The 25765-nt window shown below is 49.9% G+C and overlaps 1 protein-coding gene across 2 annotated transcripts; it reads right to left on the reverse strand.

The window, feature by feature from the left end:
- CGN (cingulin) lies at positions 1-25065 on the reverse strand. Of its 2 annotated transcripts, none has more exons than XM_005894959.3 (21): positions 24930-25065; positions 17526-18400; positions 16684-16784; positions 16471-16540; positions 16278-16367; positions 14476-14603; positions 13708-13840; positions 12969-13181; positions 12399-12547; positions 12010-12142; positions 8780-8980; positions 8242-8448; positions 7226-7483; positions 6050-6220; positions 4997-5158; positions 3552-3641; positions 2996-3079; positions 2764-2882; positions 2325-2433; positions 1777-1940; positions 1-1497 (listed from the first exon to the last, which is right to left on the reverse strand). In XM_005894959.3, exons 2-21 carry the CDS (start codon positions 18384-18386, stop codon positions 1356-1358), a joined length of 3585 nt encoding a protein of 1194 aa, XP_005895021.1. In that variant the 5' UTR covers positions 18387-18400; positions 24930-25065; the 3' UTR covers positions 1-1355. The 2 variants fall into 2 exon arrangements, with proteins under 2 accessions (XP_005895021.1, XP_070223189.1); XM_070367088.1 differs by lacking the exon at positions 24930-25065 and adding an exon at positions 22290-22422.
- Between the last annotated feature and the right edge of the window lie 700 nt (positions 25066-25765).

Raw genomic sequence — 25765 nt, forward strand, 5'->3', positions numbered from 1 at the left:
TATAGATATATAATTTTTATTTAATTTAAAATAAAAATTCAATGCTCGATTGGATTGGGAGAGAATATATGATTTTCAGAATAGAGGAATTTTTCTAAATCATGAAATTACAAGTCATTGATGAGAACAGGCTTCTCCCTCCTCTAGGCTCCTTACAGAGCCTGCTTAGGAAATAAGAGAGGTGGATCATCTTCCTCACCTCCTCCCCACCAGAACTTGGCTCTCCCCAAATCCCAAAAGAGGAACAAATCCTCCATTGCCTCTTCCCATTTCTACCAAGAGTCAGCTTCTAGCCTCTCTGTATCAGGTCCAGGGTCCTGAGATAATGAGGGTCCCTCAGTTCCCTACAGGGCTTGGGCACCTCTGATAAGAGAAACCACAAGTATGGCCATAGAGACCAAAATTGTTTGCTTTTCAAACTTGTGTAGACAGTTGTCAGGGTTCCCAGGTCCAACCATCTTATAAACACATCATAGTCCAGAGAGAGAGGAGGAAGGATGGAAACCCTGAGCAGAAGCAGGCTCCACCACTTTATTACAGCCCTACCTAAGCCCCTCTCACAGGGGCTCATAGGCAGAGAAGCCGGCAAATCTCTTGACCAGTCACTGGGGCAGCAGGGAAGGCAGAGGGCCCCAGCTGGGGAAAAGGTGATCTTTGGAGAGGTATGAATGTGCAGGTAATAAAAGGCAAGAAGAGCATCCATATCTCCTCACCCTGGCTAAGGCACCAAGAAGGAACATAGAAATGGTAAAGATGGGAAGAGAAGGAGAAAGGGTCCCTTGGATCCTAGCCTAGGGAAGACAAAAAATATGTAATGGAGACAGGTGGGGACTACCGCATGGGCCCCATGACTGTGCAAAGAAGAGCATGTGAGAAGTGGGCAGAGTCACGCCAGCATGTCCATTACCCATAATGCTCCCCTAACCCCACTCCAGAATAGGAAGGAAATGAATTGCAGGAGTCAAGGGGGCAGAATCACATAGGGTATTTCCCTGAGCCTAGGGTTAAGAGCTAAAGAAAGCAAGCTTTATATACATGGCAATTTCTATCCCTTCCTAGCCCACTCAATCCCCCTGACCAGCCTGCTCTTATGAGGGAGCAGAGGAGGGGGTTATCGGCACTTAAGGAGGGGGCTCAATTGGCCTAAAGAGCCCACTCCCCCCAGAGGAAGGGGAATGTCCCTCTACTGGTTTAGCGCAGATGCATTTTTTTTTATCACCATCACTCAAACCCCTCCCCATCTTAGGTCTTTAATAACTGGATCCCTGCCAGAGATGAGGAATCTGAAGCTGGGCAGAGCAGAGCAGAACTGACCAGGCCTCAGGTGTGGTTTATGGGCCCTTGTGAACCACAAGCTAACAAGAGCTAGTCTGCAGGTTGCTCTCTGTAAGCAGTGAGGCGATGGAGGAAGGATCGTAGACACTGTCAAATTCCTCATCTGAGCTCAGTCCTTCGTGCTGGAGGGTTGACTCAGCAGCTGAGCGGGAAGCTTTGCGCCTGAGTCAAAGAGAGGAATACCAGTCAGGGGAGATGACAGAAAGATTAAAACAGCCTCCCTTCTCATGCTAAGGAAACTCAGTTCTCCTAAAGCCTAAAACTACCCATAAGATTCCCCTAAGAAGTAGGGGAGATGGGGTACAGGATGGATACTGAGGTACTAAAAGACAACCATCCTGGCTTTCATCCAGGAATGAATGCCCACGAAGTCCCCTTTTCCCCACCCAGCTCAGGAGAGCTCATTCCCAACAGAGCAGGGGGCAGAAGAGCAGCCCATACCAGGAGTCCTTCTCCAGGGCTTTGATCCGGGCCTGGAGCTGTTCATTGACCTCATGCTGTTCCTCCAGCTCACGCTGGGCTTTCTTCCTCAGGCTGTCCAGTCGCTCAATTTCCTCTTCGGCTTCATCCACCTGCCGCTTCAAAGCCTTCACCCTCAGGCTTAGCTAGGCAGGATATCAAGTCCCCCCATTAGAAATGCATCTGCTGCTACCAAGGCCTGAGACCCTCCCCTGTAGCAATCTTGACAAGGTATATGTAGTTGCCCCTAGAAAAATGTTGTGACCATAGGCAAGTTCCCTAACCTCATAGGTTTGTCTTGGGGATTAAATGAGTTAATACATCACTTAGAAAAGGTACCCAGTGTATCGTAAGTACTCAGTACCTATGCTTACTATGCACTAATCTAGTCCTTTTGCTCTAATTTCTCTGTCCTTATAGAAAAAAAGTCTAAGATAGAACACATAAGAGGTAGGCCCTCCCCTGGCCTTCAAGAAAATGCATAGTATATACTTGCCCTATGGTTGACTGGCCCTAGCTGCCATCCTTACCTGGTCTTTCTGGTCATTCACATGCTGCCTTTCATCATCAATCTGGATGGACAGCTCTTTAACTCTCCGCTCCAGTTTTCGGTTGGTAGACTGCAGAACTGTCTTCTCCCTGAAAGGGCGGGGTAGGGGGATGTCTAGGCTGTTGCCATTTCTAAAGAAGTTGCTACTTGGCCCCGTACTGCCTCCAAGGACTCTAAGGGCTCAGCCACAAGCCCCACCATTAGGCTGGGGAGGATCCAGGGCAGATCCAAAGAACTGGGTAGACAGAGGCCATTCACATTTCAGAATTTCCATAATTCTCTCTTCTCCCTATCAAGAGAAGAGGGCTCCCGAAAGATCAAGCCAGATTGCCATGACTGAGACAGAAGATCGGGGTGGCGGGGGGGTGGGGGCAGAGGAGAAAAGTCCAAAGGGAGAGAGAAAGGATGGCTCATGTCACCTCTCTTCTGCCTGCAGCCGCTCCTGCAACTCCCGATTCTGGGACTCAAGCTGCGAGAGGCTGGCGCTGGGCTTCTGGAAGCCTTCTGAGCTGGCCAACCGGCTCTTCAAGTCCTTGTTCTGAGAGGGGACAGGAAGCCTCCTTGATTTGCACTCTACTTCCAATAGCTTTCATGGTCATTCTATCCACCTCCCAAGGTCTCTCCCTGAGATTGCCCACCCCACCCCCTCACCTGTCTCTCCAAGGAGATTTTGTCACACTCCAGGTCTTGCCGGGCTGACCTCTCCTGCATGAGCTCTGTCCTCAGCTGGTCCACCTAGCAGGGATAGGCCAGAGGAACTGGACTTGGGGAGGACTGATGATGAACCAGCAAGCTGAAACCAAGCTGGGCAGAGTAAATGGAGGGTGCTCTCTGAATCCCCCAAATTCCCAGGCAACTAAGAAATCACAGCCTACTCAAATGAGAGGAGCCATAAAGATTGAAACAAGGCCTCCTCAGTCTCACCAGGAACCAGAATCCCTTCTGAATGGAGATGGCCCAGACTCAGGTCAGTAACCCAGGCCACCAGGATTCCTTCCTCCATTCAATTCCTGGCTTCTTTCCACTTGAGGAAACCTGCCAACCCCTCCCGAAAGCAGATGAGACTCTGCAGTAGAACTAGTCACGCACCAATTCTGCAGCCAGATCTCTCCAGACATGAAAGATGGGAAGGTAGGGTTGTTTTTGAAAGGGCTGAGAGGCTCTGTCGTCAGGCATAAACATAGATGAGGGGTCAGGAAGGGGCTACCTGATCTCGGCCACGATTCATCCGGTCGGTCAGCAGCTCCACCGTGCTCTTCTCCTCATCTAACTCTGCCTCCAGCCGTGAGACTTTTTCCTGTGGCAGAGGGACAACAATTTGGGTTAATTCTGTCCCAAATGCTGGACACCACAATGCCACTCTCACCTGGACGCTCTCAGACCCCAGCCTCCAGAGATTCTTGTCTCTCCCCATCCCACAATCCGTTGGTCCCTCCCCCTGCCCAGAGCCACCATGGAGCTAGCGCCCTCTGCTGCCCAAGTGAGGCATCAAGAGGAAGGAGCGGGCCCACTTTGATCCTGACCCCTTGGCAGGAGGACAAACCCCAGAATCTGTTTCTCACTGGGGCAGCCCTATTTCCCTAATGGGAAAATAGAAACCAAAGCTTCTAAACTCAAGCCAGGCAGTACCACATAGAGACTAAGAGTGTGGGCACCAGAGCCAGACTGCCTGGGTTTAAAAATCAGATCTACCACTTCCTTCCCTGGTAGTTCAGCGGGTAAAGAATCCGCCTGCAATGCTGGAAACCCCAGTTCAATCCCTCGGTTGGGAAGATCCCTTGGAGAAGGGAAAGGCTGCCCACTCCAGTATTCTGGCCTGGAGAATTCCATAAACTGTATAGTCCATGGGGTTGCAAAGACTCGGACATGATGAGCGACTTTCACTTCATTTCACTTCACCACTTCCTAGCACAGGGGCCAAGGACAAGTGGCTTAGCCTCTCCGCATCTGTTTTCCACATCTGTAAAATGGACAAAACAAAACTACCCATTCCAAAGGGCTATTCTCAGGACTGAGTGAATGAATGAATGTTAGCTGATCAGTCATATCTGACTCTTTGTGACCCCATGGACCGTAGCCCACCAGGTTCCTCTGTCCCTGGGATTCTCCAGGCAAGAATGCTGGAGTGGGTTGCCATTCACTTCTCCATTGGATCTTCCAGGCCCAGGGATCAAACCCGGGTCTCCTGCGTTGCTCAGGTTTACATGATTCTTAAATACTTGGCACATAGCACAATATATTAAGCATTTGCTGCTATTATTACTGTTGTCGTTATTGCCAAACACAGCAAACTGAAGATCACTGTTGACTCTAAAGGGGAGAAGCTGCTGCTCAGCTCCAGCCAACGATTACCATGCAGAAAACTCGGGACTCAAAGCCCCTTGTTGTTATATTTTTCAAAGGTAAACAAGAGGCCAGAAATCCAAAATTTTATTTGACATCTTTAAATTTCTAAACAGTGGCAATTAATTCAAAGTTGCTTAAAGCACTGTAGTCAAACAAAACCCATCAGCTGTGGGCTGCCAGTTTTCTACCCCTAATACAGAAAGAGGCTGGGAGTGCCCTGGCTTTTCCCACAGAAGTCCCACCTGTGCCAGGATCCAGACCTCCCCCCACCTTCCCCCACCCTGCCTCTACACGTCAACCCCTCACCTCAAGGCTCTTGAGTTGCCGGCTCTTGTCATCCTGAGAGCGTTTTTTGTTCTCTGCCTCTTGTTCCAGCCCCTGCAGTCGCTGGACCAGCAGCTCTTTGTCCAGCCGGGCTGTGTCCCGATCAGCCTGGGATGCCTGCAGGGCCTGCCGCAGCCTCTGAGTCTGGTCAGAAGAGAAAAATGCAACAGCTCAGATAAAGTGAGGTGGAGGCGGGGTGGGAGCAGTCCACCCTGCCGGGGAAAATTCTTCAACACTTTAAATCACCTGAGTTTTTAGACAACTGATACTGAAACCAAGCCTCAGGGTGTATGATTTAAGTGGACAGGATGCATCCTGGGTAATGAGATTTTTAAAAATCTCCCCAGGTGCCCCTAATGTGCAGCAGGGTTTGAAAACGCATCAGTAGAGGATGTGTTGTCTGTACAGGAGTGACGTAAGTGCACCACTACAGTGTACAGCCCCACCTAAGTGCATGCGTGCTCAGCTGATTCAGTCATGTCTGATTCTTTATGACCCTATGGACTACAGCCCGCCAGGCTCCTCAGTCCATGCGATTCTCCAGGCAAGAACACTGGAGTGAGTGGCCATTTCCTCCTCCAGGGGATCTTCCCAATTTAGGGATCTAACTTGCATCTCCTATGTCTCCTGCATTGTAGGCGGATTCTCTACTGCTGAGCCACTGGGGAATGCATCCTCTGTCTGCATCCAGGGTGGACAACTCCCTCCATCCTCCCCCGCCTAAATGATTAGACCTAAACGCAGATCCTAGGATCCTCTGGCAACAGCTTTAATTAAGAGGTAGGCTTCCCTCATGGCTCAGCTGGTAAAGAATCCGCCTACAATGTGGGAGACCTGGGTTCAATCCCTGGATTGGGAAGATCCCCTGGAGAAGGGAACAGCTACCCACTCCAGTATTCTAGCCTGGAGAATTCCATGGACTGTGTAGTCCATGGGGTCTCAAAGAGTCAGACACACTTAATTAAGAAGCAATGAATGACCTTCAATATAAGAATACTGGGAGGGTTCCCAGTATCCTGCCATTTAGGCTTCTACCTCATCCTGAAGCCGGCTTAGCCCCCCAGAGGTCTTCTCAGCTTCACTGGCCCACTCCTTGGCCTGGCGCTGGGCATCTGCCACCTCCCGCCGAGCCTTTTCCTTGTAATCCTCCAGCTGGGCCTGGAGCTGCTGCAGGGCTTGCTTTGAGTCGTTCCCAATCTGTTCCAGCTGAGACACAGAGAGAAGAGCTTTTTCAACCCTGCAACTCTTTAACAGTTGCCTCTGTCCCTTCTCTAGGCCCAGACTCCCAAGGTTCTCCCAGAGCCTCCTTCCTGCCCCAACAGCCCTCTCTTGCTCTCCTGGACCTAGGTCCCTAGTATGGCTGGGAGTAATATACAGACCTCCTGGATTCAAATCCTGCTCTACCACTTAGCTGTGCAACCACAGGCAAGTTACTTATCCTCTCTGTCTCAGTTCCCTATCTGTAAAATGGGATAATAATAGTACATCACACGGTTGTTGTGAGAATTATGTTAATTAATTATATACGTACTCACAGCAGTGCCTGATACAAAGTAAGCCTGAAATGACCATATTTTACCAAACCCATGATACCAATGATTATTATAAGGTATACCACTGAAAGAAAAAGTTGCCAACTGAACTATAACATACCATCAATTATAAGACAAATCAATTCCAGAGATGATACAATGTACATTTTAGAACTGATGAAATAGGTGTTTGCTCCAGTTTTATAAATAAGAGTCTAGGTGGATGACCTTACTCGAAAAAAAAGCAATTTATTTCCTTTTCTTCCTTTCTCCTTCCCTCCCCTGAATATGAAATTCTACCAATGAAAATTCCTGTTTTAAGGTCTTACAGATGTCTAAGGAGGGACCATAGGCCTTTTTTTCCCCTTCCTCTAAATATAAAGTTCTGTCAATGAAGATTCCTATGTTTAGGTCTTATAGACTTCTAAAAGGAACTCCAGGAGACAGACGGTCTCCAAGGATTAGACCGTAAAGGAATGGGATGGAAGGGGTGAGCAAAAACACTCAGGGGACACAGGAAGGATGCCACTCTGCCTCTTTGGCCTTGGCTTCCCCAACAATGAACTTGAGGAAAGCAAACACCACACGCTGTGACCCCATTCCCTCCCCTGTCCACTGCTCCAGGCAAGCTTCTGTATGAGCTGAGCCTCTTCCTGAGCCTGGGCCAGCCCGTGCCTACCTCCTTGTTCAGCCGGTCCACAGTCCTGTCCAGTAAGCGCTTCTGCTCCTCCAGCTCGGCCTTGCTGCGCCTGAGCACCTCCCGCTGCTTCCCCTCCTCCTCCAGCGCCCGGTTCAGCGCCTGCTGCTCCTGCCCCAGGCGGGTCAGCCCCCGCTGGGCCTCCTCTAGCCGTGCCTCCAGTGCCCGCTTGGCTGCTGCCAGGCTCCCCTCCTCTTCCTGAGCTGCATTTAAGGCCTCCTGTAGCCGCTGTTTCTCTGCCTGGGAGAGGAGAAGGTGAGTGATGTTGGACCAAGAGGATGCAAAGCTCAGGCTCAAGCCATTTGGAGGTGAGCAGCTGGGAGGGAGGAGGAAGAGATATTTCTGAAAAAGGTGGACAATGAAAACAGGCTCCAAGATCAGAGACCATGTAGAGTGGGAGATGGACAAAAACACTAGGGCAAAGGCTAAGACATTCACACCAAAGCACACTCCAGATACAAACCCAAGGTTAACAGAGGGCTAGGGAGGCAAATAGAAACACATTACAGGCAAAATAAAAGTGATGGCTGAGTATTCCCATGTTCATGTTAGTCGCTCAGTTATGTCTGACTCTTTGTGACCCCGTGGGCTATAGCCCACCAGGCTCCTCTGTCCATGGGATTCTCCAGGCAAGAATACTGGAGTGAGCTGCCATTCCCTTCTCCAGAGGATCTTCCCGACCCCAGGATCAAACCCAGGTCTCCTGCATTACAGGCAGATTCTTTACCATCTGAGCCATGAGAGTAACAGTATTAGTCTCTCAGTCGTGTCTGACTCGTCGCGACCCATGGACTATACCTCTATCCATGGAATTTTCCAGGCAAGAATACTGGAGTGGGTGCCATTTCCTTCTCCAGGGCATCTTCCTGACCCAGGGACTGAACTCAGGTCTCCTGCATTGCAGGCAGTTTCTTTACCGTCTAAGCTACCAGTATGTAGCCAGGGATGAGAGGACAGAGGACAGGGAGGAAGCCAAAGATGTTAGCGAAAGCACTAACCTCTAGCCGCTGCACCTTGTCCCGAAGCCGAGCCTCCGCCACTTCCCCACCCTCCGCCAAGCCTCGTGCCTCCTTCAGCTGCTGCTCCAGACCCAGGATGCGCCGTCGGAATTCGTCGTTTTCTTCCTGGGTCTCCCGAAGCGTCGTCTCCACTGCTGTTCGACGCTGCCCCAGCACTGCCGCTTCTGTCTCTGCTGCCATCTGAGCCTGAGGCCGGTTCAGAGAGGTGGCTCAGACCCCGGGGCTCAAGATCGCCGACGACTCCCAGGAAAACCACCCCACAGAGAGCGACTGAAAGAGGGGTGGTACCGCCAGCCAGAGGCTTCCCTGAGAACCCCACCCTACAGAGAAGCAGTGGGTGTCACAAGGTACAGCCCGGCCTCCCCAGCCACATCCTGGCTACGTTTAAGCACACACCTAGGACCGTGGTATTTGGTCTATACATACCCATGATAGGTAATTTTCCATGCCCTCTGGCTCCTCAGCCCTCCAGACCCCTCAGCCTCCACCTCCTAAGCCCTATGCCCACTCCCCTTGCCTTGGAAGCCTCTTCACAGTCTTGTCTCAGTTGCTGTAGGGTCTTTTGTAGCTGGAGGTTCTGCTCTTCCAGCCCCCGGCTCCGTTCAGCCTCGACCCTCAGCTGCTTCTCCAACTCCCGCTCCCGGTGCCGCCCTGCCACCTCCTGGCTCTGCTGCTCTTCCTGCAGCTCCTTAAGTTCCTCCTGTGTCCGACGCAGCTCCTAGAAGGAAGAGAAATGGTGACAGGGCAGAGAGAACCAGCTTGGGATACCAGAGAGTGGAGAAACGGAAACTCTGATACATTGCTGGTGAGAGTGTGAAATGGTATGGCCACTTTGGAAAATAATTTGGCAATGTCTCAAAGAGTTCTTGGGCTTCTCTTGTGGCTCAGCAGGTAAAGAATCTGTCTACAACGGGGGAGACCTGTGTTCGATCCCTGGATTGGGCAGATTCCCTGGAGAAGGGAATGGCTCCCCACTCCAGTATTCTGGCCTGGAGAATTCCATGGACTGTATAGTCCATGAAGTCACAAAGAGTCAGACACGAATGAATGACTTCCACTTTCAAAGAGTTAACCATAAAGTGACCATATGACCCAGCAATTCCACTCCTAGGTATATACCCAAGAGAACTATATAAGCATATGATCACAAAAAAACCTGTAAGTAAAAGTTCATAGTGGCATTATTCATTATAGCTAAATATAGAAATGACCCAAGTGTCCATCAGCTGATGAACAGATAAGACTTCCCTGGTGGCACAGTGGCTGAGAATCCACCTGCCAGTGCAGGGGACACAGGTTCAATTCCTGGTCCAGGAAGATTCCACATGCCACAGAGTAATTAAGCCCATGCATCACAAGTGCTAAGCTCGTGTGCTTCAACTACCGAAGCCCACTTGCCTAGAGCCAATGTTCCACAATAAGAGAAGCCACCGCAATGAGAAGCCTACACACCACAACAAAGAGTAGCCCCCACTTGCCACAACTAGAGAAAGACCAAGGAAAGCAATGAAGATCCAGCACAGCCATAAATAAATTTTAAAATGTTTAAAAACTGATGAAGAGAAACAAATGTGGTATATCCATACAGTGGAATATTATTCAGCCATAAAAAGTAACGAAATACTGTTACTTGGTACAACACAGATAAACCTTGAGAAACATATTAGATGAAAGAAGCCAGACACACAAAAGGCTCGATATAATAGGAGTCCGATTATATGAAATGTCCAGAATAGGCAAATCCATAGAGAGAGAAGAGTGACTGCTAATGGATACAGGGTTCTTTTTTGGGGTAATTAGAATATCCTATAATTAGATAGTGGTGATGGTTGTAAAACTCTGTGAGTGTACAAAACCCCACTAAACTGTATTCTTTAAAAGGGTGACTTTTATGGTACATGAACTAAATCTCTACTTTAAAAAAACTATGTGGAATAAGAACAGATGAGTGTATGAATAAAATTAAAATAGCTATTTTTTTTCAAATGCTAAAAACCAAAGTATGTGACACAATAAATATTAGTGTGATTTGCTGATCTGATTTTTTTTTTAATATTAAAATATGATTTCTGGTTCTAATTATCTAGTAGCTACTTCTGAAATTCAGAAAGTATCATAATTAGGCTGAAAGGTTATTTATATATATAGAGTGAGTCTTCTATATAAGACATTAACTACAAAGAAAAAGAAAACTACCACAGTGTGTGGCTTACAGTGGACTGAGTTAGTCTGTTTTCCTAATGTATATGCTATGCTATGCTATGCTAAGTCACTTCAGTCGTGTCCGACTCTGTGCGACCCCATAGACGACAGCCCACCAGGCTCCCCCGTCCCTGGGATTCTCCAGGCAAGAACACTGGAGTGGGTTGCCATTTCCTTCTCCAATGCATGGAAGTGAAAAGTGAAGTTGCTCAGTCCTGTCCGACTCTTAGCGACCCCATGGACTGCAGCCTACCAGGCTCCTCCATCCATGGGATTTTCCAGGCAAGAGTACTGGAGTGGGGTGCCATTGCCTTCTCCGTGTATATGTTATAGGCTGATTAAATATTTAATAAAATGTACTTAATATATGAGATAAATGAAACAGTAGTTATTACTTTTTAGCTTTACCTAGCATAATAAATCAATTGAGATTGTCCAGAGGAATGTCCAAGTTGCCTATGTCAGCTAATATAATGAACAAACTTCAGACTATCTTTATTTGTTAACTTAATAACAATACAGTAAAAACTAGGAGTACTTCTGATTTGACAACTACCAAAGTATATTTGGTTAACACTTATTATCTTTTTCTCCACCAAAAATTTTTTTATAAGCTCAAGCTTTTATTTATCTGGGAAATCATCATTCAGAGGTATATTTCTTTACTCATTTAAAAATACAATGCTTACTGATTACAGTTAGGTAGCCTTATAGTAAATGCATGATCAATAAGCATTGATTAATTAATACTTGTTAACTGATTACCTACTACATACCAAGCATAGACAATCAAAGAAATGTAGACCCAGAAGGATTCTCAAGAGGCTGTAAATGCCAATTCTCCATAATTATAATTAATGAAAATATTTTCTAACTTTCAAATCATTTGAAATAAAGCACTGCTTTCTTGTCCTTCATAAACTAATACCAGGAATATGAAGAAATTATTTGTGTTCATTTCAATTTTATGAGATTGTTTATAAAATATCCACGCATGATAAAAACATTTAGTTCCCTGGGTCTAGATTCTGCAGTAGCCTTCAAATTACAATTTGGCTTCCCATGTAGGTCAGCTGGCCATGTACTGCAAGTGTTCTAATCCATGTGACAACACGGCTCATTGTAAGTTAATAAACCAGTGTTCTAATTGTAAATGTTGGTTTCATAAGTGTAGTTAATGAGTCCCCTCTAAAAGATGAAGTAACCCTTGCTATGATGACCAAATGAGGTTTCCAAGCTTGCAAAAATGAGCCTGGAGTTTCACAAATTCACCTCAATGTTGCTACCCATGAGGTCTCTTGGGAGGCAGCCAGCAGCCTCTGGCTATAACCCAAGCTGGCCATGGCGAATTCTTTCCATTAGAAATGTCTACAGTGAATGAGGAGACCAGTCCTGCCGGAGTGTGTGCTGCGAAGAGATAAGGCTGAGCAGGCAGGAGGAAGTCTGAAAACAAAGCAGTGGGAGACAGCACGAAGGCCCTCGTGGATGGGTGAGGCATGTGCCCATCACCCCAACCTGCCCTTCTGCCCCCCAGCTTCCAAGTACCTTCTTGAGCTCCTCCACCTGGCGAGTATCTCCAGCACCAGTTCGGGCCTGCCCTAGTTCCCTCTGCAAGGCCTCTATCTTCTCCCCAAGTTCCTCTTCCAGCTCGTCCTTCTCCATACGCAGCTGCAGGAGTCTGAGCCCAGCAAGGTGAGATAAAAGGGAAGGGGAACAGAGTGAGGCCACCTGCTGGGGAGAGGCTAGAAGAACAATGAAAACCACCTCCCTGGAGGTTAATACGCTGGGCCCCCGCCCTCAGGAGGGAGGAAGGTGGATACGGAGGGCACTTTGAGGGCAGTCTGAGAAACGGGAGAGGGAAGAGCACAGCGCTGATGGAGAAGAGCAGGGATAGAAGAATCCTGGACAAGCTTCCTGGGGGGGACTATCCTTACTGCTGCTTGGTGGCTCTAAGCTCCTCCTTGTTCTTCTGAAACATGTTCTGCCAATGCCCTGTCTCCTCTGAGGTCTCCTCCAGCTCCTTCTGCAGCCCCCGCACCAGGGCTGACATCTTCTGCTTCTCAGCTTCTAACGCTGCGTGGTCCTAGTGAAGAGGAGAGTCAGGGGCCAGGAGGTTCAGAGGCGAGAGCTAACTCCAGAGCATGGTGTGAGAGTGCAGATGATAAGGCTCAGATCCAGAGGCACTGTGCCAGCTGCACACCCTGACACCCAGGGAGCCTGGCGCAGTGCTAGTACAAGGCTCTCTTCCTAAGACACAGTCTGCCTGTCATCTAGAGGGAGTCTCCTCCATTATTTCAATCACACACGCTCATGGGACTTCTGGCCCGTACTCCTTCTCTCCACCCTTACAGGTTTCCTGACGAAGGTTTTCATTACATCTCACACGTGTCTTTTAGCAGGAGTTCCAGTGATGACCAGGAAAAAAAATCCCCAGACACCAAGACCTCAAGGCAGCCCTCTTCCCTGGGATGCCCTCTTTTCCCAGCCCTGCTCTTGTCACATGCCTGGGTCGCGTCCTGCATGCTCCGGCGAAGCTGTTCGGTGTCCCGCTGGTACTGCTGCCTCACGTGCTCCACCTCCTGGTCCCGGGAGGCCACCTCCTCCTTCAGGGCGCCCTTCAGGGCCGTCAGCTCCCGCTCCCGCAGCCTCAGCTGCTCCTCCACCCGCTGTTTCCCCTCCAAGACCTCCTCCAAAAGCTCCCGGGTCTCTATCAGGTCCTGGGGAAAGTGAAGGTGGAAGTACAGAGGTGACCATATTAGAATCCACCTGTCTGTTAATTCATTCATTCATTAATCCAGTCAGTCAAAAAATATGTATTGAGCACGTCTGATCTGTTAGGCACGTGAACAGATGCTTTCTGCCCTCTACAATGCCTAGTTAGGCTAAAGGAAATCCACCATTCTGTCTCTGGGATCACCCCACCACTGAGCCTGCCTGAAAGCACCCTAAAGAGACAGTCAGATACCTCCTCCCCATACTTTGGGGAAACAATAGATGAGCAGACTTGAGGATGCTCTTGCTGAAAGGGAGCAGAGATGAGAGTACCCCACCCTACTCCCTGGGCTTTCCCTGGGGTTTGATCCCTGGGTTGGGAAGATTCCCCTGGAGAAGGGAATGGCAACCCACTCCAGTATTCTTGACTGGAGAATTCCATGGACAGAGGAGCCTGGCGGGGGCTACAGTCCATAGGGCCGCAGAGTTGGACATGACTGAAGCAATTAATACACACACCCCCCTCCCTACCTTCATTAGCACCTCCTTAGCAGCTTCAGGACCGTGGGCCTGTTTCAGCTTGTCCTGCAGCTCCATCACCTGGGTCTCCAGCCCATGCCGTACCCTTTCACCCTGGTCCAGGAGAAGCTTCATGTTCTGGAGCCTAATAATCAATCACAGACAACATTATTGAGCATTAAGTGTCAGTCCATTTTCTAAACACTTTACTTATAGTAATTCCTTCAAACTTCCTTCAAGCATTTGTTCAAATCTAAACAATGTCTCCCCTGTTTGATTTAATACTATAACCTGCTCCCCTACAACCCAGCCCTCCTAAGGTTCTTTAACCTACTCTACTTACCACCTTCTCACGTGTTACACATTTACTTACATAATATGCTTATTGTTTACTGTCTGTTTTTCCTCACTAGAAACTTTGCTTTATGGTTCACTGATGAACCATAGGAATCTAGATCAGTACCTACTATATAATACTGATCACAAAACTTCTGCTACATGAATGATTGAATCCTCACAACAATCTGGTGAGGCAGGTATTATTATTAAGCCCATTTTACAGATTAAGAACTTGATGCACAGAGGCAAACCCAGGCAGCCTAACTCATGCACTATGAGCATATCTGATAGAAAAGGTAAAGAGAAAGGTCCCATGTTTAACCATCTCTGTCTGCCCCTTTCAGCTTCTGGAGATTTCCCTGTCTCCCCCAGCGCTGGGGGAGTCTCTGAATATGGCTGAGGTCCCCACATGGCCCTGCGTGCACTAGCAGCTGCACTCACTCCTTGGTACTCTGCTGGGCCTCCCCCTTCCTCCTCTCCAGCAGCTCCTGCAATCGGCTGCACTCTTCTGCCTTCTCCTCCAGCTGCCGTTCCAGCCCCACCTGGGACGGCTCTAGCTTCTGCCGTTTCTGGAAAAGGAAAGGAGAATGAAACAGGTGAAGGGTAGGTCAAGCCTCTCAGAAAGACCAGGAATAATGGAAATGTCTAACACCTATTGATATTCACTATGTGACAGGCACTGAACTAGGAATCTTATGTATATTATCTGCATTTAAGCCTCAGATGAAACCTTGTAATGGTACTTATACTTGTAATGGTTTAAAATATGTCCACAGATTCTTTGCCTTTCCTTTCAAAAGGTGAAACCTCTCCCCTTGTGCAGAGGCTGGACTTAGTATAGACTCCCCTGGAGTACAGGCCATCTCTTCTAACAAACAGAAAAAGGAGGAAGTGATGTGTCACTTTTAAGACTAGGTCATAAAAAGGCACTGCAGCTTCCTTCTAAGCTTCTCTCTTGAATCACTCACTCTGAGGGAAGGTAGTCACCACACTGTGAAGACACTCAAGCAGCCCTATGAAGAGGTCCATGTAGCAAGGAACTGAGGCCTCCAGCTAACCACCATTGAGTAAGCCATGCTAGAAGTAAATCCTGCAACTCCGGTCAAGTATCCTAATGACGAGACCCCCAGCCAACATCTTGACTGGAAGCTTATTACAGGCCCTGAGCCACAACTACCCAGTTAAGTGGCTCCCAGACCTTGGACACTCTGATACTGGGCGATGTTTGTTTTGAGGTAATTTATTACACAGTAATAACTGTGTGTATGTGCTCAGTTGTGTCTGACTCTTTGTGACCCATGGACTGTAGACTACCAGGCTCCTCTGTCTACGGAATTTTCCAGACACGAATACTGGAGTGGGTTGCCATTTCCTACTCCAAGGGATCTTCCCAACCCAGGGATCAAACCCCCACCTCCTGCACCGCCTGTGCTGGCAGGCGGACTCTTTACCACTGTGCCAAGGTAGAAGCAGTGTTTAAAAAAAAAAAGGAGTACAAAGCCTTGAGCATAAGACTGACCTGAATTTTAAAATTCCTCTACAACTTACCACCTTGGGCAATTCACTTCATCTTTCTGATCTTCAACTTTCTTATCATACAAGGGTCCAGGATACCTACTTTATAGGGTCACTATAATCATTACATATTACTCAGGATAGTACCTACTACAATAATTCAGCTCAATAAATGGCAGCTACTATTACTGCCATCATTATGATAATGATGAAAAGAACTGAGGTAAATAATTTGCTCAAGATTTATACAGTCAGTAAGTGGTAGAGCTGGGCTTCCCTGGTGGCTCAGATGGTAAAGAATCTGCCTGCATTGTGGGAGACCTGAGTTCAATCCTTGGGTTGGGAAGATCCCCTGGAGGAGGGCATGGCAACCCACTCCAGTATTCTTGTCTGGAGAATCCCATGGACAGAGGAGCCTGGCGGGCTACAGTCCATGGGGTTGCAAAGAGTCGGACACAGCTGAGCGACTAAGCACAGCACAAGGGGCAGAGCTAGGACAGGACTGTCCAGAGGAACAGAATGAAAAGTAGTTGGACCCCTGATGAATGTGTTCTTCCTCTCCAGGCTCTGGAGAACCCCCAAAGTCCTTCCTGGGACTAGCACACACTCTTGTCTCATCTCACAGGACACACAAGCGCTCTTCCCACTGCTTGGAAGGGCCCATCCAGGCCAAGTTTCTTCTCCCATGTGATCCTTCACCCCTCCTGCACCTCTGATCCTCTCCTCACCTTCACCTCTTCATCCAGCTTTTTCTGTAGCTCCTCCACTTTTTGGGTGAGTTCAGCCTGCCCTACCTTAGCAGAACCAGGAGAAGCCATCTGCCAGAGACACAGTGGGGAAAGAAGTGAGTCCACATCCAGATTCTGAGGCGCATGAGGCCCTAAGCCTGTCCCCTCACTCCACCATGAGAAGGCCACTCACCACCAGAGGCTGCAACTGCTCCAGCACCAAACTGACCTTCCTCCTCACAGAGGTTTCACTTTCTGAGCTTCTGGAGGATGAAAGGACAGATGCAAAGGTAAGGGGAGGCAAGGGATGGAAGAGATGAGGGAAGGGAGGGTTATGAGCAGGGAAGATGGGGAACAAAGCTAGAACAAGAAAGTGACTCTGCTGTTGGGAGGGGTCCCCACTCACCCCTCTCTCAGGATGCCATAGATGGTGGCCTTCACGTGATCCATACTGCCTGGTGGGGCGGCCTCCTGCTGGTCTCGGAGAAGGTCTGGAGTTGATTTGAACTACACAAGAAGTAAACCCAAAGAAATCGGGAGGTTGAGAAGATAAAGCCAGAAGCGTGTATGGGGTGCAGGTAGAAGAGAAGTGGCAGTTGGGAGATGAGGCCCTTCAAGCATGAAGAACGAGCCTGAAAAGGGGGTACAGAGGCAATACTTCTGAGGCCAGAGCAACAGGCCAGGAAGGATCCACCTCTCACTATTGCTGCAAACCAGATTTTGCTCGACAGGCAGCTCTCAACCAGTTGTGAGCTGTGTCACAGGCTATTTGTCACTAATAGCAGTTAATGTACTAGAATGTGTAAATGATTTACTTTTAGAATAGATTTAACTTTGTCTCAGAGTAACGTCACTCCCCTACTCACTCACATTCCTGAGTGGGAGACAAAGATGGGAGTTTTGGCCAGAGCAGCAGAGAGCCACTCATATCCTCCAAGCCTGCTTCACATCTGTGGCAGCCCTAGCAAATGCCAGTGACTGAGGCACACACAGTGGTCTGGCAAGAACGAGTTAGCTCTCCAGGCTTGTGAATGGTGATTTCACAGTTACTTCCACTTCCTTTAGAATTCTGCCCATGGAAGTATCTTGTACACGTGAATATCATCTGTTAAGCAGATGGATAAAGTGGAAGACAACATGTAGACTCTGCTATAGACCATCTGAGTCCACTAGGGGGCCCAGGGCTGGTGGGTTGGGGCTGATGAGAAGGGGCCAGGGGTTGGAAGCCACAGAAGGATGGGGTCTGACCTGTAGCACTGCAGGGTCCTGTACTCTCCCCCGTGGCTCCTCAAAACTCTGAAGGACCCAGTCCTGGGTCTGACGGGCACGGCTAAAGCTGCCTAGAGAGCTCTGGGCTGATGGTTTCGATCTGCCCGTGCGCTGGTCATGCTTTGTGCCAGGGATCCAGTGATCAGGGGACTGGCGCTCCCGTTCCTGGAGGGTGGCCCGTGGCAGCCGGTTGTCCAGGCTCTGGCTCCGCTTGCGCTGTTCAGGGGGCAGCATCCGCGTGCGGCGGCCAGTCCGGCCCCGGGTCTGGCCCCCATGGTGACTGTCAAACTTGTTGATGAGTGAGTCCACCGAAGACAGGGGGGCAGTGTCAATGGTGTTGCCCGGGGAAGTCCTCTGCGGGGCCAGCTCCAGCAGGCTGGTGCTCCTATTGTCTGGATCCATCAGGGAAGGGCCTGCCAGGGAGGCCTGGGACTGGGAGCGGAGTAGCCTTCCGTTCCAGTGGGCCCCGGGCTCCTCATCTGAGGTGCTGCCCTGCGAGGGGGCAGGCAACTCCCTGGCCTGAGAGTAGGGGCTCTCAGCAAGTTCCGAGTCAGAGCTCAGAGCTCCTGGCGCCCCTCGGTTGTTGGCCCCCTTGATCTGGACCCCAAAGGAGTCACCGCCTTTCTCTCCACTGTTAAGCACTACAAAGGGCTGCCCAGCGATGCCCTGCACGCGCACAGCAACCCCGTAAGTACTGGCTCTTGCATCCTTAGCTGGCCGTCGCCCACCACGACGTAGGGTGCCTATCTCTGCCTCACCCACTGGCTCTGTGATGAAGCGAATCTGGACTCCATGGTCAACAGGGCCCCGGGGCTCGGCCATGGTGGACGCCTGCTCCATGGATAGGAGGGGTCCTGGAAGATGAAGGAAAGAGCTTAAGCTGAGAGATTAGAAATAGAAACCCAGAAACCTCCACTTGCCCGGCTTCTACGAGGCTGACTGCCTGCCAGTTCCCTCTATATAAAATAGTGGTCCTCATACTTCATCTGAGCAGCAGCATCTGAAGGACTTGTTAAAACACAGACTCCACCCCCTCCCCACCCCGACCCTCTGCAGAGTATCAGACTCAGGAGGTAGTCCCCAAGCGTGGATTTACATTTCTAACAAGTTCCCAGGAAATGCTGATGCCGTATCCAGATTCCACACTTTGAGACCCACTGACCCAGAAGGACTTCTTTCCTCTAATACAGTCCTGAGGAGCTTGGCTTTGCCAAAAGTTTAAAGACTTTTCTTCATCTTCACACATACACATATAGCACTACCGTATGCTTCCCCCAACCCCAAGGAAGGCACAAGCCCCACATGCAGATGCCTCCAGCCCAGTGGAGAACTGAGGCCTCCGCTCCCAGAGCTCATTTTAAATACAGCAGACCCCAGGGTATGTCATCCCATTTCTGGGAGGATACTCAAAGAAACCGACAGCAGTGATGGCATCAGGGGTGGGGGAACTGAGGATAGGGGACAGGGCTGGGAGAATGACTGGCTCTCTCCTAGACATCTTTTTGTCCCTTTGGGGTTTTTTGTTTGTTTATATTATTTACTCATTTACTGGGCTGTGCCGGGTCTAGTTGTGGCATGCAGGATCTGAGCTGTGGCACATGAGATCTAGTTCCCTGACCAGGAATCGAACCCAGTCCCCTACATTAGGAAGGTAGTCTTAGCCACTGGACCACCAGGGAAGTACCTTTTGGTCCCTTTTGAATCTGCTACCTTTTGAATCTGGTCCCTTTTGAGTATTGCCTACTCAAGAAAAAAGTAAGTGTTAGTCACCCAGTCAAGTCCAACTCTTTGCAACCCCATGGACTGTAGCCAGCCAGGCTCCTCTGTCCATGGGATTCTCCAGGCAAGAATACTGGAGTGGGTTGTCATTTCCTTCTCCAGGGGATCTTCCTGACCCAGGGATGGAACCCAGGTCTCCCACACTGCAGGAGGATTCTTTACTATCTGAGCCACCAGGGAAGCCCACTCAAGAAAAGATTTAAATAACATTTAAGAGTACCAGTCCAGGGAGTTCCCCGGTGGTCCAGTAGTTAGAAGTTCATGCTTTCACTGCCGGGGCCAGGGTTCAGTCCCTGGTTGGGGAACTGAGATCCCGCAGGCCATGTGGGATGAGTCCAAGAGGCCCCAGGGCAGGCAGACTTGTCCATCTGAGGGCCAGAGCCAAGACCACCTGCAGGTCGCCTCCCTGGTCCATACTGCCTAAGCCCAGAGTCAGCAGATGGAATGTAGTCCAGGTATGTGCTGGCTCCAGGAACTTGGGGAGGAGAGTTTCTCCTCTAAGCAAATAAAAAACCAGCTTCCCCCGCCCCTTCTGCTAACCTCCACCAGGGCCTAGCACCAAACTGGAGGAGGAGCCTCTGAAGTGCCAGAGACACAAACATACCTAACTCAACCCTCCAGAAGAGCTCTGGGCCAAGGAAACTTGGCAAGGCCCCTTTCAGGCAGGGACTGTAGAAGGGCTAAGCAGCCCATGAACCAGCGGGAGCAAGGAAAGGAGGGGCAGAACTCTAGGTGAGACAGGGCTTGGAGTAAGAGCATTCCTAACATTCCCAGTCCCTCCCCTCCAGAGGAAGATACAGTGGGGAGGAACCCCTTATCAGCAATGGTTCTTCACCTTTTTGGTATTTGAGAAAACATGAAAGCAATGCACCCTTCCCCCAGGTGACAGCTCACCCAGACTTTTAGCACAGCATCTCAAAAGGTCCTCAAAGCCCACCTGTGAACCCGAGGACCCCATCCTTCCACTGTGCAGACAATGAGGAGGACCAACCTCTCTGGACCAACCAACCTCTGACTCAGATACCCAAGACAGCAAGATACTTAGTTGGTAGGACCCTATGCTGGAATTCAAGTAAGAAATAGGACCAGAGGGATTCCCTGGTGACTCAATGATAAACAATCCACCTGCCAAGGCAGGAGACACAGATTCAGAGATCTGGGAAGATCCCACATGCTGTGGAGCAACTAAGCCCATGTGCTACAACTACTTAGCCTGTGCTCTAGAGCCTGGGAGCCACAATTACTAAAGCCCAGGCACCCTGGAGCCCATCCTCCACAACAAGGGAATGAGAAAGCCAATGAGAAGCCCATGCCCCACTAATAGAAAAAAGCTCAAGAAGCAATGAAGACACAGCACGGCCAAAAATAAATAAATAATTCTTTTTTAAAAAGAAAAGAAATGGGACCAGAAAAGAAGCTACAAGGCAAAGGTATAAGTTCTCCAAGCCACTCATCCGATAGAAAAGGCTCCGGACTAGACTCCGGATCTGACCTGGAATCCTTGTTTCTGCTCTTCACTTAATGTATATTACCTTGGACAAATCACAACTTTTCTAAGCCTGTTTCCTCATCTGTAAGATGGGCATAATGATACTACCTCACAAGGTAGGTAATTGCCCAAGAGAATTAGATAATAACAATTATATGGGTATACGCAACTATAAAAATTTATTAAGTTATACACAAGATTTTTGCCCTTTATTTACTTAGATTCTACTTCAATAAAAAGAGGGCAAATGACAAGATAGTAAACATGAACACACCTAGCAGCAAAAGCCTGTCACAAAGTTGTCAACAAATGTTATCCTGCACATATGCTGCTCCTTTCAAGGGGGCCTTCTTGGCTTCATTTGGTTTACAGAAGGATGTCACTTCCTCAGAGAAGCCTTTCCTGATCCTTCCCTCCCACAGACTAGATCAGATGCACATTATATACTCCACAGATGGCCTCATGAGTTTGCCTCAGTTTTTTTTTAATTTATTTTTAATTGGAGAATGATTGCTTTACAATGTTGTGTTGCTTTCTGCCATACAACAACATGAATCAGCCGTTAAGTATATACATGTCCCCTCCCTCTTGACCCTACCTCCCACCCCCTACCCCATCCCACTCCCCTAGGTTGCCATAGAGGACCAGGTTGAGCTCCCTGAGTTATACAGCAACTTCCCATGAGCGATCTGTTTTACATATGGTAACATGTGTTTCCATGCTACGCTCTCAATTCATCCCACTCTCCTCTTCCCCAGCCATGTCCCTAAGTCTGTTCTCTACATCCATGTCTGTTCCTGCCCTGCAAATAGGTCCATCAGTTCCATTTTTCCAGATTCCACATGTGTGCATTAATATACAATATCTATTTTTCCCTGACTTACTTCACTCCATATAACTGGCTCTAGGTTTATCCACCTCACTAGAACCGATTCAAATTCATTCCCTTTCATGGCTGAGTAATATTCCATTGTATACATGTACCACAATTATATAGTTATCGAGGGACAATTTGTTTCCTGTTTCCTCCACTCGATTATAAGCTCCTGGAGGGGAAACAAACATTGCTCTCAGCTGACTCCTGTGTCCCCAGGGCCTAGCAGATAGTAGACATCAACATGAATCTATTAAAAGTTGTATCCTGAACCAAGGAGAACTCACACAGCCGTGGGGAGATTTCCCAAGGATCCCACACAGCCATTTCTTGTTTGCCCTAGTAACAGAACCTCTTCCTGGCCTGGACTCCCTGCCCTCTTCAGTCATAATTTTGGAACCAAATGTGCCTAGACTGCGATCTAGGCATCAGATGTCATGATGTGGCTCTACCATGATAGTATATCAACTGATCTTCCAGATTCAGGTCAAGGAGTTCTCAGCCTAGTCCCAGAGAATACATAGCCCCTTGCCCACCCAGGAGCATCAAGTTGCTCAGAGGCGGAACCAAGCCTACCCCTAGGTCCCAGGGACTCCCATACCTCAATCTTCTTCAGCCCCAGAACATGTGAATCCAGGGCCAGGAGGGCTGAAGGGATCTTTGGAGTGGGTCAGAAAGCAGGGCTCTAAATGATTCAACATGGAAAACCCGAAACCTATCCGCCTTCAGTTACAGAGGACAGCGGGGCGGGGTCCAGGGAGTAGGGCAGCTCCAAGGTCTTGCGTAAGCGCCAGAGGCAGGTAAACAGTGATCGAGTGCCAGGCAACAGAGAGCCCAGAGCCTCTGCTCTCACCAGATGCCTGACCCTGCTTTTCCCACCACTGGCATGTGCCCAGGGCTCTTCACCAACTGGACTTGGGAAGAAGACTAGACCACAAGTTAATTCAGCTTCATCTGTCTGCCTGTCATTCCTGCCTGCGAGGAGGGGGCGGACACAGCACCTGTATCAGGCAGCCACTTCTCCCTGAGTTACTCATTAGCCTGCCCTGCCCCAATTCCATCATCTCTGGCCCAGCCATAAGCGTCTGGCTTCCAACTAGGAGTGACAGGGTCTCTGGACTCCTGGCAGAAGTGGGGTGGGGTGGTTTCGGGTGTGCCCAGGAAGAACTGGTATATAGAGGGCCTTGCAATATACTAGATGCTATATAATTGGCAGAGGCAGAAAATGGGTAGAGGTACACTGATTAGACTCCCCTTGGAGGTAACAAGGAAAACAAAATAGAAAAGGACCACTCAGTGACCTTGATCTTTTGGCTCCTATTTTCTCATACAGGTAATGAGATAAGGTTGACTGAGGATCCAAAAAGAACCCCCCAAGTGTACTCCTGGTTCAGTCCACTGAAACAGCCAAACCTGAGCGCCAGGCTAGAGCTGCTGGGCCAGTGGGGGCGGGTCGGGGGGGAACACAATGAGGAACTGGGCCCCTGCAAACTGGCTGGACAGGTTTGAGAGGCAAGAGGAAGGGGAGGGCCAGGGAGACTCCACTGGCAGTTTGTGAAGCAGATCAGAGAAATTCCACACCACAGAGGAGGCAGAGGGGCAAAACCAGGGGCAGGGACTCTGTCCAGCTTAGATGCCAAGGCAGAAGGTGGGAAAGGAACAGGCAGGAGGAACAGAGATACGAACAGATACACAATGAGCCTGGTGAGTGAGAGACAGCCCAGTGTGCGACAGGAAGACTGTCTCCCTCTACCCCTCCCTCTTGAGAGTTTCCAAGGCTGCATTTCAGATCCCTCATAACCTGGGCCACCTCCCTGGCTCTTAGTTCTCCCCTTGCCTAGCGTGAAGAAAACCAGCGGCCCTACTCTTCTCCTCACTTCCCACAGGGGTGGTGGCAAGCAGGTCAGCCTGGGGAAAGCAGGAAGGGTTCTAGGAAGCCAGAATCCTCTTAGGGTCAGGCAAATCTCTGGATTAGCAGTCCCCTAGGGCCAGCCCCCCATTCCCAAATACCCAGGATGAAAAAAGAGGTATGGAGGCATGTGTAAGCAGCCTGTCGACTACATAGCGGTTGCTAATTATTTCCCAATTATAACAACTCCTCAGGCAGGGCATCAAAGGGGCCAAGTTATGGCTGGCTCTGGTTCCCTCACCTGCCTAAGGCAAGGAAATCTGCCTCAGAAGTTTAGTCTAGGCCCTCATGTGCACCTCTCATCCAGCCTGAAGACTTAGAGGTGCTGAATCTCCTAGTCCTGGGGTCTCCTGAGGAGCCCTGCTTATTTCCTGCACCAGTGTCTTCTGCCAGTCTGACAGCCACCACAGTCCAGCTGTTAGGGATGCCTGGTGGGGTCTCAGCGAATAATGGAGAATTTCCAAGAGGCATTGAGAAATTTTGTTAGGCTCCCAAACCTCACCCAACAGCTTCATCTAGAACCCCAGAAGTATGTGTGCTTGGAGGGAGGGTTTGACATTAGCTCCCAGAAAGAGGCCTCATTAGAAAAAAGTATTTCTACATATTTTGTAAGCCTAGGGATCAGTGCTTACTCAAATCCCTCTCTCATAGAGCACTCTCTCAAGAGGAAGAAGGAAAAATCCTCTCTGGCAAAAAAGCAAAGGAGGACAAATGTTGAAAGCCTTAGTTTCACACCTAGCAAAGAGATGGGGGTATCCTCTCCTTTTACCTCTCAGTGTCTATTAATTGCACCTGTCTCCTCCCATAGGTGAAAGGTTAAAGACTCCACACCTCAGAGCCATCTCAAAGCCAGAAGAGAGGTATCAGGGACGGCTCAGACTGGCAGTCGGGGAAAGAACCTCAGAGAAACAGCACCTTTCCACGCCCTCTCCTTTCCGTCTCTGAACCATAGACAGCAAGTCCCCTTTGCCCTACCGAGACTGACTCCTTCCCCCTACCATTCCGGTCTCCAGGAGAAATTCTGCCCCAGGGACTGGCGTCTGACCTCCAGAGATATCTTGGCCCTGAAACGCTTTCATGCCCGGGGAATAGCCTCAGCCTCAGGTGCCCCTCACCTGGCACCTTCCCAAGCACCTGCGTCTGGCACCTTAGAGCAGAAGCCAGCTCTTTATCAGTAGTACTCCCACCCTACCTTGACCTCCCCTCCTCCTCTCGCCAACACAGCACCTGTGCCCTGGGTATCTCTGATCGCCTTGACTCCCGCCCCTCAAGGGTACACCTGAGAGCTCGCCAGCCTCTTGGGTGCCCTCGCCTCCCGCCCGGTTCACTCACCCTAGTCGGGCTCGGCGCTCCCGGGCTCGGGCTCGGGCTCGGGGAGAGCTGCACGATCGGCTCCCGGGCCCTCCCCTCTGTCCCTCCGCGCTCCCTCCTTCTTTCTCCCCCTCCCACCAACCTGTTACTCCCCTCCGGAGCTCCACCTTCATTGGCCGTCACCACCCGACCCGCCCTACCCTTCCTCCGGTTGGTCCGTTTCCCGCGAGGGGCGGGGCCGCCGCCTCAGGGACCGGGACCCGGGGTCGCCAGCCAGGGTGGGCGGGAGGGGCCGGCGGTCACGTGGGCCGGCTGGCGGTGAGGCGCGGGGGCGGGGGTGGGGCGGCGAGGGGCATTGGGAGGCCATTTTGGGGGCGTAGTGGCTGGCCGCCCTTGACCGGCCCCTGCCCGGGCGCTGGACTGGAAGCCGCCCGCCAGAGCATCTTCTCGCCTCAGCTGCTGAGCAGTGCCCCGCTGCCGGGTTCTCGGCCGGAACCTCTGTCCAGACTCCTTTCTGCCTTTCCCCTATCTCCGCATAAACCAGAATACTCTTCCGTGGCATCCTGCGGAAGATACCTTCCCGGTCCCCAGACGTCAGCAGCCCCTTCACTTCAGCTCCGTCTCCCTTTTTCCCAACCTGAGCCGGATCCCAATCTTGGATTCTCCTCCCTAATCTCCTGGCCTCCACAACAGGCCTCCATTCAGCCTGGCACCTTTTTCTTCATAGTATGTATCACCTTCCAGATTATATGATTTAATCTAAAATTCGTATTCGTCGTTTGTCTCTCGCCCTACTCTAAGCTCCACCAGAGCAAAAATCTCTTGTTTTGTTCTCTGGTTTATCCCAAATGCCTACA

Source organism: Bos mutus, chromosome 3 (assembly GCF_027580195.1).
Source record: "Bos mutus isolate GX-2022 chromosome 3, NWIPB_WYAK_1.1, whole genome shotgun sequence".
In the NCBI taxonomy this organism is placed as follows: domain Eukaryota; kingdom Metazoa; phylum Chordata; class Mammalia; order Artiodactyla; family Bovidae; genus Bos; species Bos mutus.